This window comes from Colletotrichum costaricense (assembly GCF_030867565.1).
Source record: "Colletotrichum costaricense strain IMI 309622 chromosome Unknown Scaffold_37.1, whole genome shotgun sequence".
Taxonomy (NCBI): Eukaryota; Fungi; Ascomycota; class Sordariomycetes; order Glomerellales; family Glomerellaceae; genus Colletotrichum; species Colletotrichum costaricense.
The window spans coordinates 96353-119531 of NW_026848266.1; the positions used below are offsets into that span (position 1 = coordinate 96353).

The 23179-nt window shown below is 53.8% G+C and overlaps 8 protein-coding genes across 8 annotated transcripts; 5 read left to right on the plus strand and 3 right to left on the minus strand.

Annotated features, from left to right (window-relative positions):
• Nucleotides 1-500: 500 nt before the first annotated feature.
• On the plus strand, nucleotides 501-2580 carry CCOS01_17015 (uncharacterized protein; the record flags this gene model as incomplete). The annotated part of the gene is made up of 4 exons (XM_060465149.1): nucleotides 501-1425; nucleotides 1481-1550; nucleotides 1608-2091; nucleotides 2146-2580. The coding sequence occupies 4 exons, from the start codon at nucleotides 501-503 to the stop codon at nucleotides 2578-2580; spliced, it is 1914 nt and encodes a 637-aa protein (XP_060304318.1).
• Nucleotides 2581-3085: 505 nt separating this feature from the next.
• Nucleotides 3086-3713, minus strand: CCOS01_17016 (uncharacterized protein; the record flags this gene model as incomplete). The annotated part of the gene is made up of 3 exons (XM_060465150.1): nucleotides 3086-3174; nucleotides 3280-3407; nucleotides 3496-3713. 3 exons carry the CDS (start codon nucleotides 3711-3713, stop codon nucleotides 3086-3088), a joined length of 435 nt encoding a protein of 144 aa, XP_060304319.1.
• A 1224-nt stretch (nucleotides 3714-4937) lies between these two features.
• Nucleotides 4938-7464, plus strand: CCOS01_17017 (mRNA cleavage and polyadenylation specificity factor complex subunit; the record flags this gene model as incomplete). The annotated part of the gene is made up of 7 exons (XM_060465151.1): nucleotides 4938-5281; nucleotides 5353-5518; nucleotides 5571-5701; nucleotides 5766-5969; nucleotides 6031-6385; nucleotides 6437-7280; nucleotides 7334-7464. The coding sequence occupies 7 exons, from the start codon at nucleotides 4938-4940 to the stop codon at nucleotides 7462-7464; spliced, it is 2175 nt and encodes a 724-aa protein (XP_060304320.1).
• A 2486-nt stretch (nucleotides 7465-9950) lies between these two features.
• Nucleotides 9951-10199, plus strand: CCOS01_17018 (uncharacterized protein; the record flags this gene model as incomplete). The annotated part of the gene is made up of 1 exon (XM_060465152.1): nucleotides 9951-10199. One exon carries the CDS (start codon nucleotides 9951-9953, stop codon nucleotides 10197-10199), a length of 249 nt encoding a protein of 82 aa, XP_060304321.1.
• A 657-nt stretch (nucleotides 10200-10856) lies between these two features.
• On the plus strand, nucleotides 10857-12454 carry CCOS01_17019 (uncharacterized protein; the record flags this gene model as incomplete). Its single annotated transcript, XM_060465153.1, has 2 exons — nucleotides 10857-10968; nucleotides 11175-12454. The coding sequence occupies 2 exons, from the start codon at nucleotides 10857-10859 to the stop codon at nucleotides 12452-12454; spliced, it is 1392 nt and encodes a 463-aa protein (XP_060304322.1).
• A 2127-nt stretch (nucleotides 12455-14581) lies between these two features.
• Nucleotides 14582-15813, plus strand: CCOS01_17020 (threonine dehydratase; the record flags this gene model as incomplete). Its single annotated transcript, XM_060465154.1, has 2 exons — nucleotides 14582-14909; nucleotides 14981-15813. 2 exons carry the CDS (start codon nucleotides 14582-14584, stop codon nucleotides 15811-15813), a joined length of 1161 nt encoding a protein of 386 aa, XP_060304323.1.
• Nucleotides 15814-18844: 3031 nt separating this feature from the next.
• CCOS01_17021 (RNA recognition domain-containing protein) lies at nucleotides 18845-19937 on the minus strand (the record flags this gene model as incomplete). The annotated part of the gene is made up of 2 exons (XM_060465155.1): nucleotides 18845-19418; nucleotides 19585-19937. Coding segments are annotated over 2 exons (927 nt in total), but the record flags the coding sequence as incomplete, so codon positions are not given.
• Nucleotides 19938-21192: 1255 nt separating this feature from the next.
• CCOS01_17022 (helix-loop-helix DNA-binding domain-containing protein) lies at nucleotides 21193-22770 on the minus strand (the record flags this gene model as incomplete). Its single annotated transcript, XM_060465156.1, has 3 exons — nucleotides 21193-21551; nucleotides 21604-22584; nucleotides 22656-22770. The coding sequence occupies 3 exons, from the start codon at nucleotides 22768-22770 to the stop codon at nucleotides 21193-21195; spliced, it is 1455 nt and encodes a 484-aa protein (XP_060304325.1).
• Between the last annotated feature and the right edge of the window lie 409 nt (nucleotides 22771-23179).

Consider the following 23179-nt stretch of genomic DNA (forward strand, 5'->3'; position numbering starts at 1 on the left):
GTGCCCGCTGTTGTGCCAGCTCTCACCGCTTTCGCTCGTTGCTAAGACTTGGTTCTGCCGACCGATGCTGGTTCCGCTGGGGGGGGGGGGGGCCGGAGAAAGGCACAGAGCACAGAGAGAGAGGGAGCAGGTGAGCGCATCTCTCATGGAGCGGCAGGTCACTAACGCTTCTCTCTCATCCCCGAAAACCCACCACAACACCACCACTTTGCGCTCGCCCACCTCTGCATTCGGGATCAGACAGTCACACGCGTTGATGCTTCTCTTCAACTCCTTTCTTTCGAACCTTGATTTTAGCACGCACTCGCTTCCCTCTTCACGACAGCGACCCGCCCGCTCCTCCAACCCACCGCTGTCGCTGCCGCTGGTGCTTGTCCCTCCGCGCCCCGTCTTCGTTCCCACGAAAACTCGTCTACCCGAATTGCACTGCTCCACGACGCAACCAATCTCCAAAACACCCGATTTGATATCCCAAACCGCGGTATCAACTCAATTTTTCAATGGCAGCTACGGCGTCCGCGCCGCCTGCCCTTTCTCCAGGGCAGGCGACGCTCGATCATGACGATAGCAACATCTCCAGCCCGCTGAGCGACGTCGAGGACAAGGACGGCGGTGAATCTCTTGATGGGATGCAGCTCGACCACACTCGGCCAGACCATGACGAGGCGCTTGACTCTGATAGCAATCTATCAGAGGCAAATGATACCGAAGCGGAGACTGAGCGTCTCTACGACACCCCGCAGGCACAGCGCCACAAGGACGTCGTTGTCAATCAGTTCAACGACGGCCAGGTCTACGAACGGACTCCTAGCAAGCTTCAAAAGACGTTTTCTGTCGACGGCCACGACGATGGCGACGACGACAGTCTTTCCGACCGCGACGACGTGTCAATGACCTCTAGTCACGGTGACTTGGGCTCGCCCACCAAGCCCAAGAAGTCGACCGAGCTCCCAACCACCGAAGACGACCCTGAGAATACCGATAGCAAGAAAAGGAAGCGGTCGCCGGTCGCGGAATCTTCCGAGCCAGGCCAGCCCGCCAGGAAGCGCACCGGTTCCGTCGTGCCCCAGGAGCAGGATCAGCACAAGACTGACGTGGAAATGCATGACGACGAGGCCCCGTCCACAAACTCACATACTGGTGATCACTCAGCGACCGAGGAAAGTGTTTTGGAACTTCCCCACAGCAAGCGTGGCCCTTCGCGCGATGGTCACAGCCCGATCAAGGATTCACAAATCACAAAAAAGGTTACCCGCAATGGGAGCAGAAGGAAAGGTCACGCTGTCGAGGCTCACGAAAACGAAGGGCACGAGGGCGACACCCGAGACGATAGTCGTGGTGACGACGACTCGGGGCCTCACGGCGACGACCAGGCTGACCACGAAGGTGACGACGAGGCAGAGGCGACCAGGAATGACGAAGAATGTAGGTGGCTTGCGACCCATCCATGTTTCGAAGCCTTGCTGACAAAATGCAACAGTTGAAAGAAAACGTGCTGCGGTTGAGGAATGGACCGATCTCGAAGAGAAATTTGTCGTCTTCCGCGAGCGGTGAGTCTTTCCGAGAAGAAGCATTAGCTTTCTCAGCGACTAACGCAGTTTTCACAGTTTGTACAAGGATCGCCTCGAGCGCCTCGAGCATGAAGAACATTCACTGCAAGCCGAGCCGCCGACACATCCCGAATACTTAAACATGAAGCAATGTCTGGACGAAAGGCTCGAAAAGAGGCTTCGAAATATTGAAAAAGAATACGAGCTCTCGGTTGAGGCCCTTGAGAGATTGGCAGTGGCGCGCCGTGCCCAGATTTGGAATCAATTCTACCAAGGCTCTCGGGAAAAGCGCTCAAAGATGCTCGAAGATCTCAACAAGGAGTGGTACGAGACCCAGAATGCTAGGCGAAGCGCACACAGCATTCCGGACTACGGCCTCCTCTTCCCCACGAACCCTGCACAGCGCACAAGGAATGCCGTGGCATACAATTCGGAGGTCTCGTTTTTGGCCGGTCTCGCTAAGCATGAGGGCTTCCCCGCGGTGCCGGCCATGAGGGGCGCGAGTGGCTCAGAGATCGAGGACGACCTGGAGCAAATGAAGGTTAGTGAATCGTAGGATTCTTTGGGTGGAAAACACATTACTGACTCCTACCAGCGCAACACGAAACCTCGTCAGCGTTCAATAATGCAGCCCATTGACGATTATCAAGCAGTGGCTTTCGGATCTAACCTCGGCCCCGCCGGGGAGCAATTTATCAAAGATACTCCATGGGCCAACCCGAACCACATTGCGCACAAGATCAACACAGGACCTGCAGCAGCCGGTGCTCGATTGAGCAGTCCAATGCAGGGAGGTAAAGCAGCAGCAGGCCCGTCCAACCAACAACCGATACCAGCCGTGACGAATGGCCATGTCGTGCCGCAGGCGTCGCCGCCAATGAACCGATTTATTTCTGCTTCTCCCGAGATGGTCAGAACAGCCAATGTTTTGACACAGAGCGCCCAGATGAAGCGCGCAGGCAGCCGCACATCAAAAGCTGCGAAAAACACAGCTCCCAAACAAGAGCCAGTGTCGGCGATGGCTAGTTAGGACGGCATCAATGGACGGCCAACGGCGTTTTCGAGGCTTACTGCTCTGTTATGATACCCCACGACGGCTTGGGCAGCTCGCCCCTTTTTCTTTCCTTAAACTAGTTGTGCTTGCACTGGCGCGTTGTTTCAACGGGCATGTTCATTCTGCCCCCCCCCCCCCCCGTATAGAGGGTGTCAAAACTTATGGGTGTCTACAAGATGGGAGGAACGGACAGGTTTTACGGAGCTGCATTTGCATTGAATGGACGGGTCTGATCCTGTAATGAGAGATGCACAGAGTTATTAATTGGGGATTTGTTTTTATTTTCTTTGATATTGATGCCACAGGCGAAAAGAGCGAGATGAGTGAGACTCGCAGATATATACTATACAATGCATATGCTCCCACGCATACTGATATACTCCCCGTATTTTTTATTCCTAGGGATTATGGATCCCATCCTGCGCTTAAACTCGTACATCACATGTCTCCTTCTACCGTCGCTCTCGTCTCTCTAACGGCCCTAGTTGGACTTTGCTGGCTGCCTCGGGGCGTCAGGAACCTTGACATCTTCAAACTCGTCTTGACCGACCGCCTTGATCGTGTACCAATCTGTTTGTTTCCCAAAAAAACTGTGTCAGCTATCTTGCTTGGTGATTCCGCAACGGTGCCTGTCTACGCGAAGGGGGGGGGGGGGGGAGTTGTTTCGCCACATACACACTGCGCCGACGAAGCACCACAGTCCGGCACCGACGGCGAGGTTCTTTGCGAGGTAGGGCTTGCGCGCTCTGATCAGGGCGGGTCCTTGACGGAGGTTGCGATCGTAGTAGGAGGACTTTTGGGGGCTGTCGTTTCCTGCTTGTCAGACCACTTGCTCACTCTGGCGGCGGCGGCGGTGGAGGGGACGGGCGACGGATGGGGGAATTGACGCACATCGCCATTGTGACCAAATTCTGAGGTTCTATCTTTCGTTGGATTCGGTAATCGAGGGTTCGTGAGGTTGGTTCAGGCCCTTGGGGAAGGGGGAGGGGTGGTCGATCGTGGGTTTGCGCCGTGGATTCGGGAAATTCAATGGTCGGTTCGGGGCCCTTGTCGCAAACGCCGTGGTTCGAACTTCTGGAAATTCCAATAGGCGCGTCCCAGCCCGGCATTGATTGCCTCGACGCTGATTGGTATCGATAAGGCGGAGAAAGTGCGGCAGAACTGATAGTGACGTGGAGACTTGTGCGACAAGCTTGGGTGGGCAGGGGTTCTCTGGGAGCAGCTTTCTTGGTTGTTTTGGGGGGGGGGGGGGGGGAACAGACATTCCGTCGCCGCCTTTGCAGGAGAGAAAAGACATCTTCACACTCAAGGTAAGCAAGGTACCTGGCCCAGTTGAAGAAGAGGTACATTTCGTAGAACTGAGATCTTCACGTTCATCTTGGAACTATGTTACTCAACGGAAATACGCATGCTGCAATAGTGTGCTATATAAATATACATTTATATGAAGAAAGAGAGAAAAGACAAAACTGCCCTCATTGGAAGCACTGAAGCTTAGACTCACGGTACCTAAGTATGGGAAGCTGGTTTTGAAGCTGCATCTTTCTCGTAGCTTTTGGGCCCTGCGACCTCAAGCTCAAAGCTCCAGCCGGTATTTAGGTTATCTAGGTGCATTGAAAACATCCTTGATCATTACATCACGGCAGGCGTTTCCGATTTTTCGTCACGAATGCCGATTTGCATCATTCAATTGAGAACGCACCACCACGGTAAAAGTTCTCTTTAATTTGAACAAGCGATACTGAGTCCAGCGTCCGTGGATAGAAGTGACTGAAAGGTAAGGTACCGTGCGTGCCTTCCATGCCCGATGAGGAGGGTCCACAGCTCCCAGGCTCTAGGGCAGCCGATGCGCTAACCCAAAACAGCCAGGAGCCGTCGACACGCCCCGTCATAATCCGCGTCGCTTGTCACGCAGGTCCCTCAACGTCGGCAGGTGCTTGCTGCCTCTTCTTGCACCCGCAGGAAATACATCAGACTTTTGGAGCAAGGCAAACAGAGGAATCGCATCGACGGGTAGCCGATACGAATCGCCGGAAAATTTCCTCATCGCACATCTCGCTTTCGCCATCCATCCCGACGAATTACACGACTCTTGACGATTGCGACTGTGTGTTTATCGGCGCGTTGGAGAATGGTGATCTGGAAAAGCTTGAGCTCTCCATATTTCGACAAGTCGCGACAGCTGCTGCCCTCGTGATACCCAAGTTGTCTTCCAACTTGCCCGAGATTCGATATCCAACAACACTTTTACGTTTCATCGACTTTCACATTATTTCTCCATCTGCCTAAAATCATTCAGACTTCAAGCGTCTTCGCCATCGCTTGCTGCAATCATGGCGGCTCCCTCCCCGCAGGTGTCTGTGAGCGACCAGATTCGCCAACTAAACGACGCCAGGAAGCTCGTTCTCGGTGACGTTAAGTACTACCCGACGGTCGTCAAAAGCATCCTACCAATCGTCGGTCCCACAGCGGGCGTCGAACTGCGCAGATGGGGCGCCGATTTCCTCGCTGAAGCCTTCGCGACGCCAGCCCTCCCCGGAAGCGAGAAGGAGACGATGCAGCTGTTTGTGCTGGACACTCTACAGACGATGGTCGAGACCCCCAACGAGGACGCCCACGTCCTGCGAAGCGCTATTCAGACGGCAGCCAGCATCTATCCCTTTGCGCTGCGATGGATGTGAGTGCGCATCTACTTCTTCGGCATGCTCTGGCTGCGTTGCGTGCATCGGAGGCTAATTGAATCGGTAGCATCAATAACTCGTACGACACATTTACATGGGAACGGATGGTCGCGATAAAGCAGAGGATCCTTCGAATTTGGGACGATGCCGACTCCACGGTGCGGATATGCTGTATCAAGTTTGCCCAGCGAGTTGTTCTAGCACAGTCGGCGGCGAACCCCAACGAACCGAGAGTACGATGAACCCAAGAGTATGCATTAGTGTTCTTACTGACTTAAGGTCTAGCGTGGCGATTCCCTTGACATATCACTCGACAAGATCCCGCCAAACCACCAGACGTTGGATGCTAGGACGCTCGACGCCGAAGGGGCTGGTTTACTGGACAGGATACTGAGCATACTGCAGGAGAACAGCAGGTAAGGATTGCAAGCGAGAGCGGGAAAGGTCCGACGATAGCTAACCGCAGCACCATGATGATAGTGATGTGTTGCTCGTTGATGCCACTTTGAACTGCCTGTCCATTTTGATCCGCAGTCGCCCGGGCACTGCCAATAGGATCCTCAATGCCGTTCTCAACTTCAACCCGTTGAAGCTTGCAAACTCGCCAATGACCCCTAGAACTCGTGTAATGGTTAAGTCCATGGAGAAAACTACTCGAATGCTCTTGATACATCTGGCCAAACGGTATATCCTTAGTCCCATGTGCACCATTCTGCTTGTTTCATCGCTAACCATTGTAACGAAGCGATCCTCATAATCCCATGGCTCAACGGATTCAACAGCACGTGGAGAGAATGATGCGCATGAGACACGAGATCTTTGATGAATCTGGCCGGAAACGTGCCCTCGAGGCACAGCAGCAACAAGAGGGTATAGAAGCCAAGCGCCAGCGGATGGCACCTCAAATTGCGACAACGCCGCAGATACAAATCACGCCACTACCGCCAGGCCCTCACAGTCTAGGCGACGTCTTTACTCTTACTGGAAGCGAGGGACTGAAAGCGTTTGACGTGGGCACTTTGCCTACAGCTTTGGCTGCCAAGATCAGCATCACCACGCTCCTTCGGACAGACGCCCAACTGCTCGCGAAAGCTGTCGAGGTAGGTCTGAGTCGATATATGCAGGGCGTGACCTTTACTAACTCTTTGCAGGGTATCCGAGGACGACTCAATGTGCTCGCTGCCCAACCCCCACCACAAATCGATCCCGAAACCGCTCCTCTTGGCGTAGAAGAGGACGACGATGAATACGAGCCAGATTTCTACGCCGCCGAGGACAACGAACAGATCCTCAACAAGCTTGACAGCGACCCTGTAACCAAACCAGATGACGGTGATCTCGGTCTGAGGACGTTTAGACTACCACCTCCACCAGCACTTACGCCTGAGTTGGCACTCAGTGCGGGCCAAGGCTCTGTGATGTCGCTTTTCCAGTTCGTCAAGACGTTAGAGGACCCTGCGAAAAAGTCAAAGTCTGGCATCAACCGATTGGCTGCCAGCACCAACGACCGAGAATCTTGGATCGCCATCATTACGCGCTTGGCCAGCCGTTCGTCGGCCGGCTTGGAGGGCGGTGTAAAGGACGAGGCCACTGGCCGTCTAGCTCTCGGTGACAGTATCCGGGAGTCCCTGTATACCTACGTCCTCGAGGACTTCCGCCGCCGTATCGATGTTGCCATCACATGGCTACATGAAGAATGGTACAACGATCAGCTGCAGAAGAAGCAGGATGGAGGCCATCCCCTGCACTACGAGAAATGGGCTCTGAAGTTGATCGACGGCTTCTCTCAGTATCTCAATGCGCAAGACAAGGTCATTACTCGGTTCTTGGGCGAGATTCCCGAGCTCAGCCCTGCCATCTTATCACGCGTCAAGTTGATGTGTCGGGATCCGTTGGTTGTGCCCCTAGCGTTGACAAGTCTGTTGTACCTGGTCATGATGCGGCCGCCGGCCAAAGACTTGGCTCTGGATACAGTGCAAGATATATGGACAGAGTGTATGTGCTATCCTTCGCTACCGTGTCATTAACGGTGCTAATTTTGTGTACAGACGAGGACGCACGGCCTCTGGCGGCAAAATACTTGGTAAAGTTCCGGCCGACCTGGTTAGAATCGGCGAAGGCAGCTGCAGAGGCTGGAACAGCACCAGCGACGAACAACACGACGGCTATCACAACATAGGATGACCATGATCAAGGCCGATCTCAAGCGACTGCATAGACCGTTCAAAGACGGCATTGAAAGCGGAATGGTTTTGCGGAGGATGGATGATTTGATAGCCGCGGAAACCCAAACGAATACCCAAGGAAAAACTGGAGCGAATCGGGCAGCAATTGGTCTCCGGGGCCCACTGACTTGAAGAGATGGAGAGAAAGCAGAGAAGGCATAAAAAGACAACAGGAGAATGCCACGGAAGCAAATCGGCGTGAGCATAGCATGGCATGGCATGGGTCTGGCGTTCGATCGGGGACTCGAAACCATGGTAAGTGTACGGATAAACTGTATACATGTAAAATCAAGGGCCATCAGAGGCCCGGAAAGCAAAGTCTGTTAAACCAGTTGATGTGTTCTTGAGGTGGTGACAGCCGGATACCTTCCTCTTGATCTTGTCATTCATACACGAGAAATTAGTGCAGGCTGCCTGGCCTAGCCTTCCCGTCCCCCTCCTGGCAAATAACCACAAGTATACCTAGCACCACACAAGAAAACGTATACGAGAGAGAAAAAAACATACAACACCAGGTATTCGCTGATCGTCACCGACTCAACTACTAATCTGGCCCTCATCAGCTTGTCTATGGGAGAGCGGACGGGATCCCGAATTCTCTGATGGGTGTGGTCGTATGTGTCTATGTTGGAGAGATGAATCCATTATATACCTTGGGTTGAGGCGTGTGTCCTGAAGCCATACGCATACGACACCCCCGCGGGTCGCATGCAGGACGGGCGGGAATGCGGCAGGCGACGGGCTGGAGCTGACGAAGCTCTCGGACACTGAGTGACGGATTCTTCCCCGGGGAAGGATGGAAGGAAGGAGGGGGCATGGACGGCCTCGGTCCCTCAGGTCTGACGTTAGCGTCGGTCGGTCTAGTGGTTTCCGGGGGACGTTTTGGTATGGCAGTACGGGGGGTTGGAGATGTTTTGCCCGGTGGTTGTCCGGTTTGGGCGGGCTTGGCGCAGTGTGTCATTTTATGTGATGTTGAAGGGTACGTAGACCGAAGAAACAGATACTGTCAAGCTATTCTGGGAGGAGGGAAGAGAGACGGGAGGGGAGCGGGATTTCGTTAGTATCACGAGCTTCGAGGTACGCTTAGCGACTTCGATTGGTCCAACCTAGGTAGGATCTTGGTAGGTCCTCGAGCAATGTCTACTGTTTCGGATAACGATGTCAATGTTGAGGTGCATAGATTGTAGATGTATGTGTGTGTATGTGTGTGCGTGTGTGTGTGTGTGGTCGTTCTCGCATGCAAGCTGCCGCGAGAAAGCCAATTGCCCCGAGGTGTGAACTAATTATAAAGACGGCGGATTGTGGATGGAGGCCGAACACCTGACGAAGCCCTCTTGCTGAGTTGAGACGGTATCTGTCGTCTTCCTTGTGTTCTTCCCGCTGCAGGCTCACGTAGTCTTTCGGGATGAGTATGGCGGGGGGCGCAGTTTCAAGATGGGATGAGGGTTATGGGAGGAGGATAAAGTTGATAAGCCTTGCGTTCAAGTAATGGGTTCCTTGAACGGTGCCCGGGAAAAGGGGGCCCAGAAACGATCGGTCCAGGGGGTAGGGGAGAAATCGTGTATTTGGGCTCAGCCGCTGGTGACTGGGATAGGGGTGTCTTCTTTTTTTTTCCTTTGACGAGGTGAAAGTGACAGTGAGATGCGGCTCAGATCTGCGCTGGGATTAAAGAGCTTTCAAGCTGGGGACGGGATGAGACGGATGCTGGTGGCGAAGGGGGTTGAAGGATGGGGTTACTGGCAGCTGGGTGTGTATCTTTACGATCTCAAATGTTGGTCTTTGAGATTGTTCTTGGTATTAGGGGACTGAAGGAAGAGAGAGAGTGTCTGCTAGGTAGAGTTTATTCAAGGAGGCTGGCGCATTACATACACAATGCGGTTATCCAGGCTCATATTCTAAGTGTGCGGTGTTTCGTGTGGCCATGTAAGGCGGCTTCTAGAGAAAGGGGGGCTATTCCTAGAATGAGATTTGAAGGGAAATTTAATGTTATGCGCATTTGTATCATGGAGATGTCGTTTTTCGCTTTAAGATGCGCCGTTGCCCCTTACCTGATGACTTCAGGGGGCTACCAGTCTACGTACATAAGTAGGTAGACACATGATCCATAATGGAAGCTGTAGGCACATAAAAAGAGAGCAATACATAATAGGAGGGCCGTGCATGAGCCATCCCCATGCAACCTTTTCCTGCAGAGGCTGAGTGACGCAGCAGCCGGGTTGCTGGGGAACAGGGTGCTCTCCTGCTTTTTAGTGGGGGTTTCAACTGGTTAGTCAGGGCAGATGAGTGGTCACGTCAGGGTTGTCATATCGGTCTGCCGGTGGCCCCCGTTTGCTGTGATTTGTTCGGTGCCCGGTGTGTTGTGCGTTGTGCCTCGATGCGGTGTGTTCTGCTGTTGGTGGTGTGCTTTGCCTTATGGTTGCATGTTCCGTTGTCAGTGTTGATGTTTTGTTCATGTGCCTGGCTAAGTAAGGCAAGGAAGTTATTTGATATTGTCTTGTATCAAAGACGGACGAAGAAAAGCAATGCAAAACCAGTGATCAAGACACAGCGGGTCCCCTTGGCCGAATTGATCATTACTGCGTACTCCGTCCACAATTGCATGCCCGTACTCAAGGCACCCGACCCTAGGAATTACCAAATGCCCGCTCTGATCTGCCTTATGCTTGTCTCGGCCGCCGTTCCTGCTTAGTTTTCATCTGGGCTTTTCCCTTCTCGCTCGACCCTCCTTTCCCACCTCCTGTCAGAGGAAGATTGTCCACACTATCTGACTGACGTAGGACTAGGTAATACAATACCTGACCTACCTGACCTTACGGATAACTCTGGATCCAATCCAGCCTTTTGTCATTCAAGGCCGAGATTCCCGTCCCATCTTTCTTCCCGTATTTTCTGCCTGTCTTTCTGTCTCTCTCTCTCTCTTCCTTGCATTGCCCTCGCCGCATGGGCTTCGCGTGCTTCTTCCCAGCTGTAATTGACCACCACCACACCCACCACGCTTGACCCGGACATCCGCCCATTCCAGGCAGTGCGTGTGTCTGTCTCTCGTTTACGGATATCGAGTTCAGTCTCTTCTTCCCCCAAGAAACCCACCGAACCCGCGCATCCAATCCCACGTCAGCCGCCGGTCCGACATCAGACGGGCCGCCGTTTTCGACCGCAGCTAAAATCAACCAACGCCCAATCCAAAAAAGACGAACGCGCGCGCCCCCAACTTTCTGCTGCAACCACCCACCACGCCAACACTAAACAATCTGCAAACTACCAGACCGTCGACCAGCCTACCTGGGCCACCACCATCAACAACCCCAAGACGACGACGACGACTGAAATAACATGAGCCAGAGACATGCCTAGTCGACTGCAAAAACTCAATAAACACGACAAGCAACGGCTCCCATCCAACCCTCCTCAGGTACCCGTACCCGACTTTGATATTCCTCCACAAGACTTTGTTCTCGGTAAGGGTCCCCGTCCTTGTGCACTCTTTGCTTGAAACCTCGCCCCGATCCACAACCCGCCCACTCCACGCCATCTTCTGTCTCTAGCCTCTCCCGACAACCTAAACCTTTCAGGAGTCTGGCACTGGCGCTATACCACTCCGCTGCCGTTCCTGGAACTTACGGAAGGAAAGGTGACCGTCGTGCTGACCTCGAACCTCCTCAAGACCTCCACACCTCTACCTCAACAACTTCCGCCAAAACGTCTTCTTCCCCGACGACAACGACGACGGCCCCATCGCTAAATGGTCTCTCGAGCAGTCGACGCACACTCGCTCCCCCTATCACCACCTCCTACTTCTCTCGTAACGTACGCAACAGTAGCTTGAACACGCGCATCGACGGAACCCACCAGTCGACGCCGAGCCCTTTCCCTTCTCCCCGAGGCGCCCCTAAGATGGTCCAGACCATCCGAACAGTACCCAGCTTCGAAGCCGCGAGCGACACGAGCTCCGACGCACCCTCACACACTTCCGCATTCTCCAGTTCCGTAAACAGCAACGCCAGCGCAGTCAGCATGGCATCGAATCACCAAGAAAGGACGCCAGGCGTCAAGTTAAAACACGACTGGCCTCACGCCAGCAACGACAACACCATCAAAATAGACTCAGCGAGGAGGGAAGAGACGCCGCCTGCCGACGATGAAAACGCCGCTCCCGTACCCGAAGGACAAGGCCCAGGCTGGGACTCGACCATTGGCAAGGCGGGTCTGGGAAAGACGGGACGGGTCATCAACAAGCTCGTCAGCGACAACGAAGCCCTAAAGCGTGACATCCAGATCGAACGGTTACGAGCCGAGGAGGCCAAGCAGGCCGCCAAGCTGGTAGAGGACAAGATGGAGCGCATCATCAGCGACTACGAGAGCCGCCTCCTCGAAGCGAGCGTCACCAAGACGCTCCTCAGCCGCAAGGAGCGCCAGGTCGAAACCCTCCACGCCAATGTGGAACTAGAAAAGAAGCGCACGGCGGACGCCAAAGAAAAAGAGCTCCTGTGGCGCGACGAGATGGAAAAGATGCGCGCCAGCACGACGAAGCAGGTCGAGGACGCAAACACCCATGCCGCGCTCATGGAGGGACGGTATAACGCCATCAGCTCGCACTGGAAGGACCAGGGCGACGAGGTGCAGCGCGCGCACCTAAAGCTGCGGTCCGAGATTGCGGGCGTCGTCGAGGAGCGGCGGCGCGACGACGAAAAGATTGCGGCGCTGCGGGACCTGTGCGACCAGCAGGACGGCAACATCAAGGAGCTGAGGCGGCAAAAGGAGGAGATCCAGAAAAAGTTTGACGAGTACAAGGCGCAGCAAGAATTCTTGCTCAAGGATATCAAGGCTGGCGTCGCCGGGCGGGATGCCGAGCAGGAGAGGTTGCTCGAGGAGACGAGGTCGACGTTGGCGAAGCTAAAGTGGGCGCTCAATGTGAAAGAAAACGTCAAGGATCTGCTGCAATGATTTGCGACCGTTGCGTTCAGTTCGAATGGAAGAGGGGGTCTCCTGAAGCCATTCCCTCTTGCCAACGGCTTCTCATCACTACGATCCGACCTCGCCGACCCAATCATGCAGGAAAAGCCTATTACACCCGGCAAGCCACTACTATAGCCATACCCTTTACTGTCAAATCCGCGACAGGCCTTGTCGCCGGCCCGTTTCGTTGCACTCGGAGATCTCGTCTACACACCACGCGTCAACGCGAGACGACGCAAAATAACAATTTGCCACGACAAACCACACGGTCAAGAAGAATGCCGTGCATGGTAAAACATACAAGGACATATCAAGAAAGGGTGACGCTCTGAGCCTCGAGCCTCGAATTTGGATTTTCTTCTGGCCTTCTCCTCTCTTCCGACTATTCACTTCTCCAAGACCGACCTCGGTCGAAATTTTACGTACCCAAATCGGGGTTCAATGGTAGAGCCATGGTCCAAAAGTACCTGGCAGAATCAAGAAAGGGGGTTTTCTGGATACAGAAGTTGGTTTTCTCACTTCGTTTTTTTCTCAAGCATAACCTACGGAAAAGGGGACATGATCCAATGCTCAGGTGAGGGGCATTTGAAAGTTAAAACCGGGCAATCAGTCCTCACGCCTCGACTTTTTTTTTTTTCGTTCCAGAGAACAATGGCAAATCAAAAAGACCAAGATGCGAAACTAGGGAATCTGGGAGTTTTCGGCGTTGAAGCTACGGCATAGGGGTATTTGGGTCGCATTCGTGGGGGTTATTGGGGAAGATGCCGAAGATGCTTCACACTCCCCACCTCCCTCCGGTTGACGTCTATAAAACGCTCTTTCCCCCTTTTTGGGGCGAGCCAGCCATGGGTCTTGATCAGATCTCGGGTCAGAAAGAGAAAAAGAGAATAGACTTTTTTTTTGTTTTATTTCCCGATTTTCCCAGTGATGTCCGACGAACCTGCTTTATGTCAGAGAAGGAGGATCCTACCTCTTTTCAAGTGTCACGACTAAAAGCCATGTGACTTGTACCTACCATCCCCCGACCGATTGCGCGTTTTACGGGGAGAATGGGTCGATGATGACGGATCATGATGATTATAGTGTCTGCGCCTCCCTTCATCAGCGTGCCGACACGCTTCATAAAGTCTTGCAAACGTTATGTAGGTCTAAGATAGTCCTCACTGGTTTTCCTCTGTACGTGGGAACAACATTGCTTGAGAGGTCGGCTTGCACAGTTCTTGGCCATGTCTTCAAATGGAAGTGACTGCATCGGCTTCAAAAGCAGTTCATTGGATGGTAGTACGACATGGAAGTATTACGTACGGCTGTTTTGACTGTATGGTTTGGCTATTTTACCTATATGCCACAAACACCAGCTGTTAGGCGCTCACGTACTTAAACACTTCCAGAGTCGTATTACGCCCAATTATGTTTGCCTGGCTAATTAATTAAAGCTATGAAGATCTTTAATCGTGGTCGACAACCACAAGAATCATCAATTATACATCATTGTACGAGCGCCTGCCGGCCGTTGGCAGTAGCACATAGCTAAGATATACGATTCAGAGTCTTTCCTGGAGATGATTGGAATTTGTTGGCCGGGGAATAGCCCGTTCTGCGGTGCTCAACATGATTGATCAAGGAGAGTTCATAGCCTCGGAAGTCAGACCCGATGCTGAAGCCCTGCCATGACCTCTTGCATATGGTGTTAAGCTGCTCGCTAATTCTCCTAAGTGGACGAGTCGTCTCATTGGAAGTCAAGTTCTCTCGACCTCGGAGACATGGTCAAGTTGCCGAGTGCATTTCGGCGTCGTTGTAAGTCCTGCCGAGAGTCCCACTTCCAACCAAGTCGTAAACGCCGCGAGAACGACGTTGACGCCGGGTTCCTTACCCGAAGCAGCTCGATGACTTTAAATTGAATCATAGTATAACAGTTGTTGAAATTTCGCCATCATGTAGTTCTGAAAGCCACGACCACTTTGATGAGCATGTCACTCGAATAGCACCGCTGCTCAACTTCGCGCATCTTGATGCCATATCCAAGTCAGACTCAAGCCCATACTAGAACCAAAATCAGTACTTATTACCATCCTATTACAAAGAACTACCTTCATCTCAGCCGCTGTCATAGTCATGGCCGGCCTCTCAACCTGTCCACCCCTGACCAGGGACTCGGTCATTCAGGCCCGCCAACTGATCAGGTCACACGTCCGTCTGACTCCCGTTTTGACGAACAAGACACTGAGCCGAATGGCGTCAACACCAAGAAACTCTGCCGCGATCGGCAGCGGCCGTACACCAGCGAGACCCATCCTCAGGCTCTGGTTCAAATGCGAAAACATGCAACGCACCGGCGCCTTCAAAGCTCGCGGGGCCTTCCACGCCATAAAGAGACTCCAACAGGAGCCCGGATGGCTCGAGAGCGGCGGCAAGGAGAAGGGCGTCGTAGGGTACAGCGCAGGTAAAAGTCTCAACGCCTTGATTCCCTCCTCTAATCTCCCGCTTTACTGATCGAATTGGTCCATCTTTCAGGTAACCACGCCCAAGCCCTCGCCTTGGCGGCCGCAGAAGACGGCATCACGTCTCGCATCGTGATGCCCACGACGACGCGCCCGAACAAGATCGCAGCGACGAAAGGCTACGGCGCCATCGTCGTCTTCTCGGGGCCGGGATTCGCTGGCCGCGAGGCCGTCGCGGCCGAGATCGTCGCCGAGACGGGCGCCAGGCTCGTGCCGCCTCACGACCACCCGGACGTCATCCTCGGTCAAGCGACGGCGGGACTCGAGTTCCAGGAGCAAGTTTTGGAGCAGCAGCAGCAGCAGCAGCAACAGAACTCCATCGAAGAGGGAGGAGGAGGAGGACGACGACGACGACGAAAAGGTCTCGACGCCATCATCGCGCCCTGCAGCGGCGGCGGCCTCCTCTCCGGCACAGCCCTCAGCTGCGAGGGCACCGGCATAAGAGTCTTTGGCGCGGAGCCCGAGTTCGAGGGCGCCGACGACGGGCGGAGGGGGTTCTACTCGGGCGCGAGGATCGTCGCCCACACCAAGACCCCCGACACGGTGGCGGACGGCCTCGCGGGCGCCGTCAGCGCCACGCCGTGGGGCCTGATCCACGATCGGGGCTTGGTGAGCGGCATGTACGCCGTCACCGAGGAGGAGATCCTCGCGGCGACGCGGCTGCTCCTGGAGAGGCTCAAGATGTGGGTCGAGCCGAGCGCGGCGGTGCCGTTGGCTGTCGCGTTGTATAATGAGGAGTTTCGGGGCATGGCGGAGCGGGAGGGGGGTGAGGAGGGGTGGGATCTGGGGCTTGTTGTTAGTGGTGGGAATGTTGATGTTGATGGGATGGTGAGGCTCTTCTCGTAAGGCAGGAGGCACGAGACACTTGGAAGAGGGGGGGTGAAAAGATGAAGGTAGGTAGCAGCGTGTGAAAAGTCACATGTGACGTTCATTGATATACAAATATGGATAGTACTTGAAGTGCCATCTTCATCTTGTCTGTCCTCTTACCCAGGCAAGAGCATCAGCGGACTTGTCAGGGCCACCGACGAGAGCTTGGCCACATCTGAACTATAGAGATAGACCGCCGCGAGTACACTGTGAAGAAGACGGGAGTCATGGGAAAAGATGGCCATCATGACGCTGGTCTGTTGGCAGTAAGTTACCAGGGCCAGCTTGATCTTGCTCAAGTATTGTAAATATATTTCAAGTCAAGAACTCCCTTCATCATATGTAGTAGCGTGTGTTCAAGGGGGTAAGTAGTTCAGATGATGAAGCTTTCTTTGGGGTGATAGTTATGACTAGAAACCACATAATGAAATTTTTGATAATCTAGAACCCCGGCTACCAGATGATGTTTTCATTGCTCTCTTATTTCCACGGCCCGGAGTAAAGATTGAGCCGCGGAACTCACCGTCAATGGCTAGCGATATTCGGGAATATAAAACTTCCAAAATCCAAAAGGTATGAGCTATTCAATTCCAATGATTATCATGATCAGGGCTGTCAAGTATACATATGCATCCCCAGCATTTGCGTTGGTGAAGACAAGCTTCATCCAACATCACGATCTCAAAGTTTCGGCCTTACCCTCCATAATCCAGCTTTTGGCCATGGCCTCCAAGCAAGCAAGCTCGAATCCTCAACGGGATAATCGGCCGGTTGGCCCAATGGCAAGGCGTCTGACTACGATTCAATCAGTTATCAGGAGATTCTGGGTTCGACCCCCAGGCTGGTCAAAATTCTTTTGCGCTTGCTTGCAGATTTTTTTCCTTGACTCGATTTTTTTTTGGGCGCCGGTGCGTTGGTGGGAAAACGCATGTCGGGAGTGGGCTGGCCGGGCCTCTGACCAACCAGAATCATCTATTCCGACGAATTTGGAAGAAAACCTAAAACGGTGTGTTGGATTTTTTTGGAGAAAGGTATCCGGTATCCATCCGTACGGATAGCTTGGACCGGGACAGGCGGGTCTTCCACCGTTTTCCCACCGACGTCGAAAAGGTATCAACCCATGTGTCTACATGGGACGGCCTGGGCGCGAGAGAGCTTCGCGCGTTTATAGCGTGTCGCGATCAAAGTTTCTCTATAATACGTGTATTCGCGACGGGTACAGAGTACTTCGTAGATGTTCGCTACTTTTCAACGGCGATGCCGTGATGTTGCCTGACCACGCCCCCCTTTTCCTATTTGAGGAACCTTTCTAGAAGGGGGGTGGACGGACCTTCTATGCTATCAAGGAGAAACATTGCGGGGGATAATGTGGTGACTTGTATGAACCCAGGGCGCAGGGGAAGGGGGTGGGAAAAGGGGAGTGAACGTGCGAAAAAAAAAAAAAAAAAAAAGGCTGAAAGTCAGGAACGGGTACGGATATCAATCAGTAGGATCGTGACTTCGTGAGTCCCGTTGTGACAAGGAAGGTGGGCGCGGGTATTCCGTTGTCATCTATCCATTCTTCTCTTGAATTCTCGCGAGAAAAGAAACTGACTCGGGTTGGGGGGTGGGGGACCAGAACAGGAACCGGGGCCGGGGGCCGGTGGGTGGGTGTGTTTGCTCTCCTTGCGGGGCCTTGCGGCCGGAGGAAGCAGCGAGATCATCATCCTTCACAGACCTGGCCTTCAGGAACGGGAGACCGGGGCAAGGGGGAGGGCGGAGGGGGGAAGTTCAGTCCGCAGGGCGGGACCATGTGTTGCGAGAATGGCTAAATAGATTGCTCATGTTCGCCTTGACCGATGGCGATCCAGGAACCACAGAGTACTCCGTACACTATAGAAGAATCAAGGAGACAAGAAGAAGCTTTGGCCAGCTCCCTTGTCCGTCATTGCCCATCAGAGAAAGTTTTCTCCATGGGCCCCCCCGTGTAAAATCATGCCGATTAAAGGCAGGGCCCATGGGGGTGATGGACTTGACGGATCATCATGGACAGAGGTCATCCACAAGAAGCATGTCGGGAGACGAACAAGGTCATGGCTACGAAATACAGTCTCTACATAAGAACGGGGGAAAAAAAGAACGGGGACTTTTTTTTCTCTCTTCTTCTTTTGGCCGGGTGCCGGGATCCAACATATATCTCAGGAGTCACAGCTGCCCGTCTGATCCATAGCCGGCCGGTCTTCATGGACACGAGAATGCTCCGGGCCCCGAAAGAAGGTCGGTGCCCCCCCCCCCTCCCGGGCGCTTCCTGTTCTGTTCTGTTCTGCCCGGGCTCCCATGCCGAACGTTTCCGTCGGTCCTTCGTCCCGATATCCCGTGCTGCCCGTACGGAGTAAGGTGAGTAAGGTAAGGTGAGAAGACAGCCTTGCCAAGGTAAAATGGACATCGGCGATTAGATAGCGAGCTCACGCACGGCTATGAGCACTTTCGACCACGCTTGAGATGACACAAGGTGATAGACGTCAGTTGAAAGCAAAGCAAGTCAAAAGGTCTAGAGCAAATCATAACTGAAGTAGAGATATTACATTTTTTTTATACATGAAGATATGCCATGTATGCCCAAGATAAGCCCATGCTAAGCAAGAAAGGGCCTTCTTTTCTAGAGTTCGTATGATACAAATGTCCTTGTTCGGCTTTCAAGTTATTCATCGTTGCGTAAGGAGATGTGTCCCATCTTTTCTCCAAACACTTTTCTTTCCCCTTTTCCGCCCCGACATCTTTTTTCCCCCTCCAGGCAGCTTCGGACGCTCTCTCTTCAGTCATCCCTGACGCTTTTTCCCGCTAGGAAAAGAGCCACAAAAAAGTAGAAAAAATACAACACATCAGATCTCGTACATAGGCCATTGAAAGGCCTTCAGCCACAGGAACATGAAATCATCGACGCCTTCTTGAGCTCACAAGAAGGGTCCTCGTCGAAATCTTTTGTCCATCTTGCCAGCCGATACACCCAACACCCTAAAAAGGTAATTTAGGCATTCCAGTTGTTCTGCTGTACGCCAGCCTCGGGCTTCGTCTCCTTCTGCGCCTCCTCAGCCTGGGCGTGCTCGCTCTCGACGCGCTCCTCAACCTCCTTCGACGAGTCCCTGTCGCTGCGGCGACGAGGGGTGGAACCGGGGGCGTACCCGGTAGTCAGCTTGCGGCCGTGGATCTCAGTCTGGCTGAGGACCTCCATGGCCGCCGTCGCCGCCTCGACGGAGTGGAAGTCGGCGTGGGCGAAACCGCGCGGCCAGCCCGTCGCGCGGTCCACGGCGACGCGGACGTCCTTGACGCCGTCGAGGTTGGCAAAGAGGTCGTTCATGTCTTTATCTGAGGCCTCGAAGGAGATGTTGCCGACGTAGACGGTCGCTGTGGGAGGGCCGTCGTAGACGCTCTTTCTGGTCGCTCTGTTGTCGTTGTTCCTCCCGCGGCTTTCCCTGGCGGGTCTGCTTGCGTTTGCGTCGCGGGCCTTGGCAACGATGCGGCGGCCGTGCCAAAAGGTTCCGTCGACGTTCTCGGCAGCCTCCTTCACGGACTCGGGGGTCTTGAAGTAGACAAAGCAGTAGCTAAAAGAGAAAAGATCCATAGGTTAGCCCCTGATCGACTTGAGATGGACAGTATTCACATGTGCGTCTCCTCATCCTTGCAGAACGGAAGCTAGAACCATGAATGGGGAAGGAAGATATGAAGCTGGAAGCTGCGTCAGGGGATCCAAGGTATTTTGAGACATACCTCTTCTTCGGAGGCATCGAAACGCCGACAACCTCGCCGTACTTGGAGAAAGCCTCGCTCAGCTCCTCGGGCTTGACATCGAAAGAATAGTTTTGGACAAAGAGGACGTTGTCGCTGGGTTCCTGTCTCCGGCCCCTCTGCTCGGTACGGCGGATGGCTCCCTCGGCTTGGTCATCTTCACGGAACGCAATGGAGCGGGAGAATGCTCTCGGCGCCGCGGCGGAGAAGGATCTGGCGGCGGCAGCGGCGTTCAGGGCACGCAGAGCAAAGGAGACGGTCTGGGACTTGGGCGCAGCGGCGGCGGCAACCGAGCTGGTGAAGGCGGCGCGAGTGGCCGTGCGACGGATGGACTGCCTGACGTAAGGGAAAAGATTGCAATTAGCTTGCTTTAATCATGGAATCGCTGCCAAGTGCAACATGGCCGGAACAATCTGTAGCAGAGTACTTACATATTGGAGTAATGTGATGGGAGAATGGTAGACGGATTGATAGATTAAGTGAGAGAGACCTGGAAAGGGTGAAGGGCGAGATGATGTGGTGTGCAGATTGAGATTTCCATGGGCGAACGAGAAATTTTGGGATTACCGTGTCGAGGGTCGCGGCGATAAGATACGCTAGCCTCATTTAGACTTAGCGTATTTCGGCCGAGTACCCACTTGGAGTCCAGCTATGGAACCTTGGCCAAGCGGCGCATCATGCCTCCTTGTTAACGCATGTCAACCTTAACTTTTCGTCTTCGCCATTCATTCATACAATGAGTCGGTCCAAGATTATCATATTGCAACAGAACTGATATTCGCAGTTATCCCCCACCCCGCCTGGGAAGAGATTGTGATTGGTAGCTTCCATGGCCACTCGCTTCCAGGGAGAGACCTAAGCTCGTCTCTGGGAAAACAAATTCAAACGCTGGTTTCCCTTCGGTATCCCCCACCTGACTAAATAGGAGAGGGATGATCCATAATTTCCATCAGTCATTGAACCTGCCACCGAGTTTCCCTATATAATTTTTTTTTCTTGCCGGAGTACAGCAATGGACCACACAGCATGCACCCTAGATGCCCGCATCGCCGTCCCATTGACCAACGCGTAGGTATATACACCTGGCTCTCCGTACCGTTCCCGCCTCGGCCTTCTTGAGCCTTGCCCACCCACCCCCCAAAACAAATGAAACATAGGACGCCGTCTTGCTTTTTTTATCTACTGACCAAGGACGAGGGTATATTGTCGTCCCCCGGTATCAGTAATGAACTGGAGGAGCTGATCTCAACGGAACCTGTGAGCCAGTGGCACACTCAGGTATCGATACATTCGACACAAAAAGAAACAAACAAACAGCCCGCCAAATGGCATTGTGGAGCATAACGCATTCCAACAGAGGCACAGAACTGTAATAGAACACGCAGACCTCCATGTGAGGCCGCGAACATGTGTTTGGGTATAGGTAGGTTGATCCTGCAGGCTCTTTGCCTACGGGGTTGCTGCATGAGCGGCTTGTTGGCCCACGAGTGTGTGCCGCGGCGAGTGCCTGGGGCACGCTGCGTCGCATGATATGGTCATGTACATGATGACGGTTGATTCTTCCTTGCCTCTTCAGACTTTAATACGGGCTCAGTACCTCTCGGGACGATAGCCGTTAACTCTGGGAGCCTCGTACTGGACGCCCGTCATGGAGTCGGGGTTGGGCATGTTGCCGTTTAGCCCTCGGATTGGCGGCAACTCACGGCGAGCCGCGTAAGGATCCGCCTGATACCCTACCGCTTGGGGGGGAGGGACTTGAGATTGAGGCGGCGCCTGGCCTGTGGGGGATTGCTGTAGCCTCGTGTTGTGCAACTCATTCTGGAGACGCTGAATGTCTACACGCAAGTTGTGGTTGTCTTGTCGGAGACCGTCGTTTTCCTGAGCCAACGTTGTGTTTTGCGACTGCACCATGCGCATGACGTCTGCCATTCGTTGATGCTCGGAAATGGCTATTTCAGATCAGTATCTGCTCCAAAAACGATACGGTTGCATGTGACGAACCTTTGGTAAGAATTTCCCACTTGGAGGCTTTTGAACCTCGTTCCTGTGGCATCAAGTCACGCAGTTGATCGAACAATTCCTTCATCTCAGTCCTTCTCTTGCGTTCCGCCAACTTGTGACTCTTACGCAGCTCGGGCGTGCGGCTGTAGGGTTGTGAGCCCGTCCGCGAGGCTGCGTCGTCGTCGCGCAAATCCCCAATTTGCTTGTGCTGCAACGAGTGGTGATGAACCGGAGGGAAGTCGGAAGAGGTGCTTGATAGACGGTTGTTGAAGTCGGCAGGCTCGTCCAAACGTCTTTGGCCAGGCGGTAGTCTCGATTCCGTGGTGAACTGGCTGCTAGCTATGGACTCGGCGATACTGCTACGTCTAGAGTCCAAGTATTGCTCGTGGTGGCTGATTCGTTGTATCTCTTCCTCTGGGAAAGCCCACGCCTGACCCTTGGTGGGCTCCGCAGCTCGGGCGATGTTGCTCGTCGCGGGGCCTGTGATGGCCGGTGCGGTCCGGATGATCTTTGGGTGCTCGGGGTTCCTGTCGCTGCTGGGCTGGTATCCATTGGAGATACGGTGTACGGAAAGATTGTCCAAACCGGGGCGAGGGTTGCGCTGCTGGTTGAGAGTATTCTGAATTGAAGTAGTCGACTGGTTGTGACTAGCGTAGGGCGAGTTCCCGCCCAATCTCATGTCGTGAAAACCCTGATTTATCCGGCTGTCCACACTCTCTCTTCGAGATCCAGGCCCCATGATGTCGTGAACCACTCCAGAATCCAGGGATGTCGGGCGCTCGAATCGACGCGGGTCAGCACTGCCGGGGGTTGTTGGCGATACCATGGCGGCGACGCTCATGTTGCTCTGCCCAGGCGACACCAGCTGAGGGATCATGTTAGCCGTGACAGGCGAAGGTGTCTTGTCTGCCAGCGAAGATTGGTAGCCCGACCCCGTGGGGCTGAGGGCGTGGTGCACAACGCCTGATGCCGCAGAGTTATCTATGGGAGAAAAAAGCGTTAGTTGCGCCCCCTCCAACGCGAGCGTTTCTATCTTTTCATGTCCAACGTACGCTTGCTTGAGGCATCTGTACTCGAATAATAAGCCGAGTCGCGGTTTTCGTCTGGGTTCAGTACCCCTGCTAATCCCGCAGGAAGCTTCTGTGAAGCTGGTCGCTGTCCGTCCATGTTGTATTTCGATGACTATCTCTGGTATGATGGCAAATGAAGCGAGACCAATAGTCGTCGTGATATACTTGGATCGAGTTCGGTGGTCGAAATGGAGGTCAAGTTAAAGAGTGGCCAGAGCGAGGCGAAGCGAAGCGAGGCACAGGAAGGGTGATAAAGTAGGCAGAGCCCAGTGTATAGCGAAAACGTGGCGAACAATTAGATTGTCCGGGGTCGAGTTGCGCTGGACATGCGAAAGCAGCAGCCTCTCTGTAGGCGTCTGAGAGCGCAGGCTGCTCGATTGGTGGGATTGTTTGGATAACGAACGGAAGGTGTTGATGAGAGGGGGAAGAGAGGCGCGGTGAGGGTGGGATGGAGAGGATTGAATAAAGACGAGGCCGAGGAGCAAGGAGGAGAGGTCTAGTAAACT